Source organism: Schistocerca gregaria, chromosome 8 (genome assembly GCF_023897955.1).
Source record: "Schistocerca gregaria isolate iqSchGreg1 chromosome 8, iqSchGreg1.2, whole genome shotgun sequence".
NCBI classification, from domain to species: domain Eukaryota; kingdom Metazoa; phylum Arthropoda; class Insecta; order Orthoptera; family Acrididae; genus Schistocerca; species Schistocerca gregaria.
In genome coordinates, this window is record NC_064927.1 from 254,645,432 (window position 1) to 254,658,882 (window position 13,451).

The window sequence follows — 13,451 nt, forward strand, 5'->3', positions numbered from 1 at the left end:
CAGAAAGTACTTCATTGCTCATTTTTCAAAACAAATTGAAACATAGCAAAACAAGTAATACATATTACCCAACAATGACACTATAGTTCCTTCTTTGCTGAAATATTGTTTGGTCAAAGATGATGGTAATGACACTTTAGCCAAAAATTTTGTGATTTCTTCTGATTTCAGATTGGGCAGGCAAGAAGTAAAATTAATAACATAACTGCAAAGAAGTGTAACTCTCAATAACTCATAACGGGGGATGATGTGAAAAATACCATTTCACAAAGTGTACTGTCTTCTTTCAGGATGTGGTGGAATTATGACAAGCCCTTCAGGATCATTTAGTTCTCCTAATTATCCACAAAACTATCATGATGTGTCATATTGTACATGGAAGATATCAACAAGCAGGGGAAGTATTCTGCAGCTTGTCTTCATTGACATAGAAATGGAAGAGACGGATGACTGCTCCCATGACTATGTTGAGGTAAAAATATGTCATTCTATAGTATACAGCAAGAGTTTTAAGTGATAAAATCTTATAACATGTCAACTAGAGAATGATAAAAAGGAATACAGTGATTTAGGGCATGATATGCTTGACTAACTTTTGCAGTTAGTCTATTAGAATGTGGGAAAGCCACCCAGTATCTGTAGAATTGCTACCACATTTCATATCAACTAATTTGGTATTGGTATTTTGCTTAGATTTATTTGAGTTATGAGTTATTATATGATCACAATTTATTTACTCTAGCAACTAGGTGCAGTAGTAAATTACCCTCTCCAACATTTCTTATCCTTCCACAGACATTGCACCATGTATCTTATGCCAGTTGGTAAATAGAATTATGAAGTCTGCGAGGGACAAGTTCTCGCAGCTGTTACATCTTTTCCCAGAGACATTTTCCATCAAAATCAATCTGAGGGATCCTGTGGGTACCTATCCAATTCACATACCCATGCAACTGCAGACAATTCAGTTCAAGTATCTCCAGCAGGCTTCTTTCTAATCCTGCTTGTTGTTGGATATCCTTATTCCTAGTTTTACCTCCTTTCATTTTCTGTGGACAAGAACGAAGGATCTTCATACCAAGTACCTGAAGAGAGTTCATATTCACCCAATGGACTACAACTTCTTCTAGTCCATAGATAAGGGGTATCTCTTGTACATACTGATCTTAGAAGCTTGTGATAGTGTTTCAAAAGTATCTAATGCAACACAGGTAAGACTTTGGAAGTTTTTTGTATTTCAGTTCCAATCTCTTGGCATAAGTCCAGTCCCTCATACAAGCTGTGGGTGATGGGCAATGCTATGAATGAAAGGATTACTTAAAGGGCAAACTTCGGTGAGAAATTTTGTACCCTTGGACTATTACAATAGCTGTGGATATCCTACAGGAAACCTGAGAAATGACAGCTGAAGTGAATCTGGTGAAATCATTTTTGGTGTTGTTGGCCACTGTTGTTTCTATAAGAAAGGAGTGTTGTTGTTGTCTTCAGTTCAAAGATTGGTTTGATGCAGATCTCCACTCTACTCTAATCTATGCAAGCTTCTTTATATCTGTGTAACTAATGCAATGTAGATACATATCAAACTTTGCTTACCAAGTCAAGCCCTCGTCTCTTTCTACTGTTTTTATGTCCCCCCTCCCCTCACCCCCCGCCCATTAGACTTTTCTCCATTGCCAAATTGACAATTTCTTGCTGCCACAGGATGTGTCCTGTTGACAGATCCATTCTTCTTATCAGATTGTTCCATAAATTTATTTTTCTACAATTTAATTAAGTACCTCCTCAGTAGTCAGCTGATCTATTCATCTAGTCTTCAAAATTATTTTGTAACAACATATTTCTAGAGCTTCTAGTCTCTTAACAGTCTCAACTGTTTATTTCTACATTTCACTGCCAACATGGCTACCCTCCAGACAAAATCCTTCAGAAAAGAATTCCTAGCACTTATATTTATATTCAGTGTTAGGAAATTTCTGATTTTGAGGAATCCTTTTCTAGCTATTGGTAGTCTGCAATTTATATCCTCTCTACTTTGGCCACAGTCAGTTACTTTGCTCCCTCAATCACCATTTTTGGTATGCAATTTCCTTACTTGAGTCCCTCAAGATCATCTGTTTCATTTTGTTACCCATGTACCATTTTTGTTCATATTTATGGTATAAACTCTTTTCAACATTCTATCCATTCTGTTCTTTTAATGGTGCTCAATGTACAGACTGAATAACATAAGGTGTAGCTTACAATCTTGTCTCACTGCCTTCTCAACCACTGCTTGCCATCATGTGCTGTGACTCATAGAACTGGAGTCTGTATTCTATACAAGTTGTAGATAATCTGTAGCTACCTGCTGCTTTCAGAATTTATAGAGATTATTCCAGTCAACATTATCAAATTTTTTTTAATCTACATGTTATATATTAGATTTGCTCTTTTTTTATCTATCTTCTAAGATAAGTCTTAAGGTCAGTTTTGCCTTATGTGTTCGTACATTTTTCTCTAGATCCAAATTAATTATTCCCAACATTGGCTTCTACCAGAGTTTCTATCTTTTTGTATACAATGTTTGCCAGTATTTCACAACCATGAGTTATTAAACTGATAATGTGGTACTATTCACACCTACCAGCACCTGCCCTTTGCAGAATTGTAATTACTACACTCGTATTGAAGCTTGTGTGTACAGTATTTTGCTTGTCATATATCATAGTGAGTTCTCCTGAGAATATCATTGTTTCTGAAGGTATGTTGTCTACTCCAGGTTCCTCATTGCTATTTATGTTTTACATACTCTGTCAGCTTTTGCTTGCAATATTGTGTCCTGTCTCATCCTGATGTATGTACTTCCTTCTCTCTTTTGACAGTATTATCTCCCAAGTCTGTTTCTTTTCTATAGTTTTTTCTGTATTTCTTCCACTTTTCAGCCCTTTCTTCTGTGCATGCTATTGGCTTGCTATCTGCCCACTTAATATTCCTATGGTTGTTTTCTTTTCTGCAAAGGTCTCCTTAATTTACCCATAGGTGGCATCTATTCCATAGTGACATATGCTTCTTAAGCTTTGCATTTCTCTTGAATCCATTTCTGCTTTGCTATTTTGTACTTTCTCTCAGTCTCATTTTTAGATGTCTGTATTTCCTTCCCTTCTTCATTTGCTGCATTCTTTTATTATCTTCCTTCATCATATAAAAATATCTTGCATTATTCAAAGATTTCTACTTGCCTTTGCTTTTTGACTATTCGACCCTCTGCTGTATTCACCATTCCATCTCTCACACCTAAACTTTTTTCTTCTCTTACATTCATTTATCCTGTTTCAGTTGATCATTGCCTAATGTTTCCAGTAAAAATCGTGACAACCCATCTTTCTTTTAACTTATCCAGTTCTCATCCTCTTAATATCCCTCCTTCTGCAATTTCTCCAGTTCCCTTCCTCTAAATTTGTAACTGTAAACTTATGCTCCACACCTTCCCCTGGAAGTGCCTGGTAGTTTGAAATTTGGTTTGAAAGTTTATGACTACATTGTATTGTTATATAATTTATTCAAAACCTTCTGGTGTCTGCATGTCTCTTTAAACTATTCAACTACAGTATAATGTAAAGGGTAGTTTGTTACTCACCATACAGAGGAGATGTTGAGTCGCAGAGGGGCACAGCAAAAAAGCTGATACACATTTAAGCTTTCAGCCAAAAGGCCTTCTTCTAAAATAGAGTCCATCCTCTGTGACCAGAGACATTTGTCACGTATGAGTGATACTTGGTTATGTGCTTATATGTGTGTTTTCTACTTTAGAAGAAGGTATTTTGGCCAAAAGCTTATATGTTATGCTGATCTGCTTCTCAATGTCTTCTCTATATGGGGAGTAGCAATTTACCCTTTTTGGGCTAATATATCATACAAAGCAATGAATTTTCGAAAATACAGTATAATTGAATAAATAAAAAATTTACTCACAAAGAAGTGGTAGGAGAACACACGTATAAAAGGTATTGCAGTTTGCAAGCTTTCAGAGCACAGGGGTCCTTCTTTTGGCAGAAGGGTTGAAGGGAACTTAAAAATGCAAGATAGGGTAATATGCAAGGCAGAGATTACTGCTAAAACATCATGTACAAGTTCATAAGAGCAAACAACAAAGTGCATTGTATATGATAGAGGTGGGAGAGTGGTGGCGAAAAGTAGACAGGTTAGAAAATGAAAGAAACTAAAATGGAGTGAAGAATGGAATAGTTACTGTGAAGAAATTTAGAACTGAAGAAATTAATGTAAATTATGGCCACATGAGTGGCAAGGACCAACAACGTGTCTGGGAGAAGAATCCAGATGGAACATGTGTTGAAACAGTCACTGAGGTCACGACTGTCATTTTGTAGAGTATGCTCTGCAACAAGATACTGTGTGTTGTCAGCATACACCCTCTTCCTATTACCCGTTTGTCCTACCTGATGGCTTGGTGGTAGTCACACCCTTGTTAAAGACCAAACAATGCTTACACAACAGTTGGTATAAGACCTATCATTTTACAAGAAGCTCTCCCTTTGATAGTATTTGCTTTGTCAGTTATAGGGCTGGTGTAGATGGTGTTCAGAGGGTGTATTGGACAAGTCTTGCAGGGGTTGGTCACAGGACTAGGAACCACAGCGCAGGGAGATAGGTACAGAAGGAGCATATAGACTGACAAAGATATTGTGGAGATGGGAGGGTGGCAAAAAGCTATTCTAGGTGTGGCAGGTAAAATGTTGGACAAAACGGAAGTCATTTCAGGCAGGATTTTAGGAAGTCATAGCCTTGTCAATTTAGCTGATTACTAATACATTCAAGACCAGGATAATACAAGGGTGGTTTATAATGTTCTCAGAATGGAATAGAGAAAAAGTACTTACATCACTGAAAACTGATTACTAATATATTCAAGCCCAGGATAATACAGGGGTGGTTTAAAAAGTTCTCGGAATGGAATAGAAAAAAAGTACTTACATCGCTGAATCTTTTTTATCTATCAATGTAATCTCCTTGTTCATTAATGCACTTGGTCCAACAATGTACTAGTGCCTTGCTCGCATCTCGAAAATGAGTTTCCTCCAGGGCTGCAAAATACTCGTCAACTCCTGCTATCAATTCCTCTTTTGAAATGAATCTTTGTCAGCCAAGAAAAATGTTTGGTTTTGGGAAGAGATGGAAATCTGAAAGAGCCATATCAGATGAATAAGGCTGGTGTGGCAACAATTCATACCTTAGTTCGTGCAATTTTGCCATGGTGACAGCACACGTGTGAGGTGTGCATTGTCTTGATGGAAAATGACTTTCTTCCTTGCTGAACCTGGCGGTCTTTTCTTGCGCATCTTGTGTTGCAATTTTTCCAGGAGGTGAGCATAGTATTCTCCAGTAATTGTTTGCCCATTGGGGAGATAATCTACAAACAAAATCATCTTCACAGCCCAGAACATTGATGTCATGACATTTCCTGCTGAAGGAATTATCTTTGCTTTCTTTAGTGGTGGAGAATCAGCATGGTTCCACTGCTTTCACTGTTGTTTTGTCTCTGGGGTATAATAATGCACCCAAGTTTCATCTGTGCTCACATACCTGGGCAAAAAATCTCATTCATATCTCCTAAAATGGGCCAAACATTGTTCCAATACGTACATTCTCATGTGTTTTTGATCTATTGTCAAGAGTCACTACACCCATCTTGCAGATATTTTTTTCATTTCTAATTCTTAAGTTCAAATGTGATATACCCTTTCAGATGACATCTGGCAAGTCTGAGCAATTTCACACACTTTCCAACAGCGATCCTCCATGTCCATTTTGTGCGTTTTTGCAATGATTCCTGGAGTAGTAATGCATATTGCCTGACCACTGTGCAAATCACCATCTAAGCTCACCCACCAAACTTAAATTCATTTGTCCCCATGGAAACAGTCGAATATGAAGGAGCAGAGTCCCATAGTGTATTCTGGAAATCGGAATTTGCTTTCACACCTTTCTATATGAAGTACTTAATCACTGCTTGAATCTCGATTTTTTTCCATTTCCCAAATCAATGTGTGAGAAGAACAACAGAGTCATGTCACCAGCACAGCTCTCTTCCAGGAGCACTGACATGGCACACGTTTATAGGCAAGAGTCCAACATGTTACCCTAGCTCTGCTCTCTCTTTGTGATTCTGAGAACTTTTCAAACCACCCTTGGATTGAGTCACAAGTGGTGTGCTTCTAAGTTGTTTTTTGGGCGGATCAGCAGTACCAGGATTGGATGTGATGCCCTGGGAAGTCTGCTTTTGAACTAAGCTGAACTGAGAATGATGGCATATTGCTGTAAAGGGTCTGGATCTGAGCAAATACATTTGCCTTGAATCCCAAGGCTGTATGGGAGGGAATATTTGACATGGAAAGGATGGCAACTACCAAAATGCAAGTACTGTTGTTTGTTAGTAGGTTTAATGTTAACAGTAGTGTGTAGCTGACTTCCAGTGAGGATGAATCGACATGAAGGAAAGTGGGATTCTAAATAGCACCAAGTGAAATTTAATTGGGACAATGTATTTAGAGGTTCCAGGAATTTTAAAAGGTCACCCTCACCATGAATCCATATTGTAAAGATGACATCAATGTATCTCTACCAAACCATGGGGTCTAGTTTCATGGATCCCAGAAAAGCCCCTGCAAGCTACTCCTGAAAAGGCTGGCATAGGAGGGAACAATCCTGGTTCGCATGGCTGTACCCCTGATCTGTATGTATATCTGCTCCTCAAATGTGAAGTAGTTGTTGGTAAATGTAAAGTTGATTAAAGTGATCTCATCCTCACAGAGGTCAACTACACACTTTTGTTCACATAAGACTTACCAACAAAGAACAGCACTTACATTTTGCCAATTGCCATACTTTCTATGTCAAATTTTATATGTGATACAGCCTCGACATTCAAGGCAAATGTGTTTGCTCAGAAGCAGACTCTTTACAGAAATACACCACCATTCATACCTCATCCTGAAGCAAATATATTTACCCTACCAGTCTAGTTGAAAAGCGGGTTTCCCAGGCCATCACATCTAGTCCTGTTACTGCTGATCCCCCTAAAAACAACTTAGAAGTACATCACTTGTCACACAGTATTATCCTGATCTTGCATATATTACTCAGATACTTTGAAAAGGCTATGACTTCCTAAAATCCTGCCTGAAATGATGTCCATTCTTTCCAAGATGTTACACACCACATCTACAATAGCTTTTCATCACCGTCCTAATCTCCAAAATATCCTTGTCAGTATGTTTGCACCCATCTCCCTACCCTATGGCCCTTACCCCTGTGACCATCCCAGCTGAAAGACTTGCCCAATACACCATCCTACCACCAGCTATACCAGCCTGGTAACCAAGGGAGAGCCACGTGTGAAATGACACTTCATATACCAGCTGTTGTGTAAGCACTGGCCGGTCTTTTACAAGGGTATGACTGCCACCAAGTCATCAGGTAGGATGAATGGGCATTGGTAGAGGGTATATATCGGCAACACACAGTATTCTGTTGCAGAGCATCCTCTACAACATGTCCGTTGTGACCTAGGTGGCTGGTTCACTAAAAGCGCCATCTGGATTCTTCTCCCAGAAACCAGTCTCAGAACTCCACAGTTCCGAACTGGCGCTACAACATGTTGTTGGTTTTCGCCACCCACATGACCTTGATTTGTGTTAATTTCAGAATCTCCTCACAGTAACTATTCTTTTCTTCACTCCCTTTTAGTTTCTTTCATTTTTTGAATTGTTTATTATTTATTGTTCCTCTCCCACCTCTATCATATACCATGCACTTTACTATTTGCTCTTATTAACTCATGCGTGATATTTTAGTGGTAATCTCTGTCTTGCATTAAACCCTATCTTCCAACTTTAAGTTCTCAGGTTTTCAAATCTCATCCAGTGCAGTCCCCAACAATCATTATTTCCTTCTCATCCTGTCTGATAAGTCTCCCCTGAACTGAGGTTCTGGGCAACTTTTCCAAACCCTATCCTCTTTCCCTAAATCTCATCAGTCCTTTTCCTTCACCCCTCTTTCTTCCCATCAACCCTTCTGCCAGAACAAGGAGGCCAGGTGCTCTGAAAGCTTGCAAGCTGTAATACCTTCTATATGTGTGTTCTCCTGCTGCCACTTGGTGAGTAGATTTTTTATCTGTCCAATTACATTAAATCTATCCTTTTCATAATGTTGTTGTTATTCAATTCATGTATTTTCCATTGTTTGAACAACATAACTGTTTTTAATTTTTCCAAAACTAGTATTAGCAATGATTATGTTGTGCTCTCTGGATGATTCACCCAAGCAGCTTCTCCTTTCATCGCTTTCCCCCAGTCCATGTTCTCCTACAAATGTATTCCAGTTCCCTTAACAATCTGAATAAATTCTTTTATTTCATCATACATTCTGTTTATCAAATTCATAGATAGTAAGCATATAAACTTGTGTGACATGGGTGACTGTTGCCTTTGTATCTATCTTGGCTATGATAGTGCATTCGCTATGCTACTCATTGGATCTAGCAGGCATTCTAATTTCATATTCATTATTAGACCAACTCCTGCATAATTACTTTTCGATTTTGTATTGATAATACTGCACTGACATGCCATTGGCCCCCTTTGTCTGCTTGTGTCTGTGTATGTGCGGATGGATATGTGTGTGTGTGTGCGAGTGTACACCTATCCTTTTTTCCCCCTAAGGGAAGTCTTTCCGCTCCCAGGATTGGAATGACTCCTTACCCTCTCCCTTAAAACCCACATCCTTTTGTCTTTCCATCTCCTTCCCTCTTTCCTGAAGAAGCAACCGTCGGTGGCAAAAGCTAGAAATTCTGTGTGTGTGTTTGTGTGTTTTATTTATTGTGCCTATCTACCGGCGCTTTCCCGCTTGGTAAGTCTTGGAATCTTTGTTTTGACAGGATACTTCCTGGGACTGGATCAGACTCTGAATGTGGCTCTCCCGCAGGGATACGACTTCCTAAAATCATGCCCCGAAATGAGATCCATCCTTCATGAAATCCTCCCCACTCCACCAAGAGTGTCTTTCCGCCGTCCACCTAACCTTCGTAACCTCTTGGTTCATCCCTATGAAATCCCCAAAGCACCTTCCCTACCCTCTGGCTCCTACCCTTGCAACCGCTCCCAGTGTAAGACTTGTCCTATGCACCCTCCCACCACCACCTACTCCAGACCTGTAACCCGGAAGGTGTACATGATCAAAGACTGTTACACCGTCCGAGTTATCTGGATACTTCCCACCAACACCAACCTACCCGAACTCCGGAGATCGGGACTTGCCCTTCAATATATACTCTCTTCTCGTTATTCATCAGGCCACAATCTCTGCTAATTTCAAGTTGCCGCCACTCATACCTCACCTGTCATTCAGCATTATCTTTGCCTCCACACTTCCGCCTTGACTTATATCTCTGCCCATACTCTTTGCCTTTAAATATGTCTGCTTGTGTCTGTGTATGTATGGATGGATATGCGTGTGTGTGTGTGTGTGTGTGTGTGTGTGTGTGTGTGTGTGTGTGTGTTTGTGTGTGTGTGCGCGCGCGCGCGCGCGAGTATATACCTATCCTTTTTTCCCCCTAAGGTAAGTCTTTCCGCTCCCGGGATTGGAATGACTCCTTACCCTCTCCCTTAAAACCCACATTCTTTCATCTTTCCTTTTCCTTCCCTCTATCCTGATGAAGCAGCCGCTGGTTGTGTGTTTAAATTCTGTGTGTGTGTTTGTGTGTTTTATTCATTGTGCCTATCTACCGGCGCTTTCCCGCTTGGTAAGTCTTGGAATCATGATGTAAATAAAATAGAAACAAACTTCCACAGGGGAAAAATATATTGAAAACAAAGATTCCAAGACTTACCAAGCGGGAAAGTGCCGGTAGATAGGCACAATAAATAAAACACACAAACACACACACAGAATTTCGAGCTTTCGTAACCGGCGGCTGCTTCGTCAGGAAAGAGGGAAGGAAAAGGGAAGATGAAAGGATGTGGGTTTTAAGGGAGAGGGTAAGGAGTCATAAGGATTTTGTAAATATGGAGGCTTGCTTAAACTAGAAGACGTTAGTATGTTACAAACAAAACCAGAAAATAGCATTAAAATCCAGAAATTCAGAATATGGAAAAACTAATAACTATTGCATTGTGGAACTCTTTTTCTATATTTGGAGTAACTTCATCTACAGTTAATGAGAAGACTGGTGAAAGGAAACACAGAGGTGGTGAGTCACTCTAAAACCTGAATAGAAATGGAATCATATTGTGCTAGTATAAGCATAGTGCTGTGGTGGCCAAAGATATCAAGCAGAAAATGGTGTAGCTAAACAAATGAGAGGATTTGAGCTCTGCAGAACTGCTAGGGAGCAGATGATTTAGGATGGAGAGGGTAATACAATAATGAGAGAAAAGGACACAGTAGGAAGAGAAAGAGCAGCAAACAGTGGTGGAAGGGCAGGGGAAATGCAGAAGAAATGACAGCATGCAGGCAAAAGATAGTCAAGATGTCCAAATACAGAAGAATAATTTGTAGGAGTGAGTAGATAATTTGCTTAGAGTAAGGAATGGATAAGTCACACAGCAAATATCGGTCCGCAAACAGTAACTCTTTTATATGCGACAGTGATTTGGATCCCCTACCTAGCACTGATGTAGACATGTCAGTGGTACTAAGGCCTTTGTTGTAGGGGAGCCACTGTCGAGAAATGAACATCATTTGGTGGCATCCAGTGACAACTGTTTGCCACTGAGCTTGTGGCCTGGGCTCATGGCATAGCTCATTGCTCTGCTCGCTGTAATTTTTTGGTGTTTGTATAGCACAGTTACACAGCTAAATTGACTCAGTTTGTTTTCTTGCCTGAATTGGTTTCTAATTTGGAACTGCTGTATTGCTTCTCCAACTTTCCTATGTAATCAACTTTTTAATGCTTTATTCACTTCATGATCATAGGCTATTGTGGACTTATAGGAAATTGAGTTTATTTTCCTGTGGTTTGATGTACCAGATGGAGCATGTGGTGATAAGCAGCACACTTACACCTTTGTATGGAAAAACAAGGCTAAAATTATAGTAAATGTGAGGTTAACCTATTTATTTTTAAAATGAATTGTAACTTACGGTAACAAATGACATGGTACACAATATTTTGTTCCTGTATTCCTTTATCACCAGAACTGTAGTAGAGCTTTTACAGCCACTTGTGTATAAGATTATTTACATTATTATAAAAAGGACAGGTTCCTGCTCACTATATGGTGGAAATGTTGAGTCACATATGGCAGGCTCAACGAAAAGACTGCTAAATAAGTAAGCTTTCAGCCAAAAGGCCTTCTTCTGAATTAGACAATATATACATGCACATATTCATGCAAATACAAGTCACACACACATGACCACTGTCTCTGGCTGCTGAGGTCATAATCTGAGTGAATGTGCATGGTGGGAGAAGCAATCCGTGTGGTAAGGGGAAGGCTGGAGCAATGAGCAGAGGGATAGTAAGGGAAAGTGCTGTTTGTGGGATCATGTAGAGACGTGGTGGAGACAGGGTAGAGCAACTAGGTGCAGTCAGGAGGTTAATCGGAGAGCAGGGTGGGGGAGGGATACAGAAAAGGAGAGGAGTAAACAGGCTGTAGGTGTGTTGGTGGAATGAAAGGCTGTTTAGTACTGGATTGGGAATGGGGAAGTGGATAGGGGGATGAAGGACAATGAATAATGAAAGTTGAGGCCAGGAAGATTACAGGAATGCACATATTGTAGGAAGAGTCCCCACATGCACTACTGTTCCATCCTGGATTTTCCATTGGTTCACATTATTTATTTTGTCATAGCTTAAAAGAACTATCCACACACTTGTCATCAGTACCAAAATGACATTGAGTCATATTTGGGGGAGGGGTTAAGTTTTAACAAACATGGGTCATGATTTTGATAATAATAACAATAAAATGTATTAAATGTTTTAATATAATAATAACTTGTTTACCTCAGTTCTTAGTACATCCATTTAACATAATGTTGAAGTAATTGTAATTTAGAGAAATGCAGCATTTAAAAGCCCTTCTTTCAAAAATATGAGAAGTACATGCGTTTACACAACTGATGTAGGAACTATCATATCGTAAACTCTCAACTTTGGTCATCATCATCAGTATTCTGCCAAAAGGCAGGTTTTCACATGGTGGTTCTGCAGGCTGTCTGGTCTTCTGCCATCCTCTTCAGGTGTGCATAATTTCCTCTTCCTTTTATGTCATTCATCATCTTGTATCTCCTTCTTTCTCTCAGTCTTCTCCCACAAACAAATCCTTCCAAAGCATCTGCTAGCAGGCACTTCCTTCTCAATGAATGTCCCAACCAGTTCTTTTTTCTTTGTCTTACGACCTTCAGCAGACATCTTCTCTCACCAACCTTTCCAGTACGCTTTCATAACTCACTCTTTCCATCCAGCTTATTCTCTCCATTCTCCCCCACATCCACATCTCAAATACTTCTGACCTTTTTTCATCCTCTCGCCTCAGCGTCCATGTTCCTGTCACGTATAGTGCCACACTGCAGAAAAAACATTTGCCAAGCATTTTCCTTAGTCCTTTATCTAATTTGCCACATAAGAGTCTCCTCTTTCTGTTGAATGCCTCCTTCGCTATGGCAATTCGAGTTTTCACCTCCTGATGACATCTCAAGTCTTCAGTTATTGTGCTTCCAAGATATTTTAATGCACGTACTTGGCTAATGGTATATTGTCCTATTCTAATATTGGGCAGTCTGTGTTTTTTACTGATGACCATACTCTTTGTTTTTGCTGTGTTTATTTGCATTCCATATTCCATACAAACTTCATTCAGATCTTTCAGCATGTTATTCACTGTTTGCTCACTTTCTGCCACTAATACCATGTCATCAGCAAATCTTATATATTCTATATCTTTCCATCAAAACATATTCCTTTTTCCCATCTAAGACTTTCATAATAATCTCTTCAAAGTATACGTTAAACAACAGTGGGGAAAGGCAACAACCTTGTCTAACACCTCATCCAATGTTGCTTCCTTCTGACATTTCATTTCCTATCCTTATCCTTACTTTCTGGCGTAAATATAGATTCTGTATCAGTCATCTCTCTTTCAAATCTACTCCTTTCCTCTTCAAAATATCCATCAACTTGTTCCACTGAACTGTGTCAAAAGCCTTTTCTAAATCTAAAAAAACAGCAAAGATTTCTCTACCTTTTTCCATATATCTTTCCCCTATAATTCTTAACAGGTCAATAGCATCTCTTGTTCCTTTTCCTCTGCTAAATCCAAACTGCTCCTCTGCAATCCCTCTATCCAGCTTGCCATACATCTTTCTATTCAATACTCTCAGCAAGAGTTTAGCTGCATGAGAAATTAGACTGATGGTCCGGTGCTATTCACATTTTTTAGTGTTTCTCTTTTTCT

General features: G+C 39.4%; 1 protein-coding gene across 1 annotated transcript in view; it reads left to right on the forward strand.

Moving 5' to 3' along the window:
- The window catches only part of LOC126285431 (cubilin-like), a 1,398,426-nt gene that overhangs the window by 559,878 nt on the left and 825,097 nt on the right, over nt 1–13,451 (forward strand). Inside the window, exon 26 of the mRNA XM_049984811.1 lies at nt 291–472. Within this exon, the coding sequence (XP_049840768.1) occupies nt 291–472 (182 nt within the window). The remainder of the gene's footprint in view (nt 1–290; nt 473–13,451) is intronic.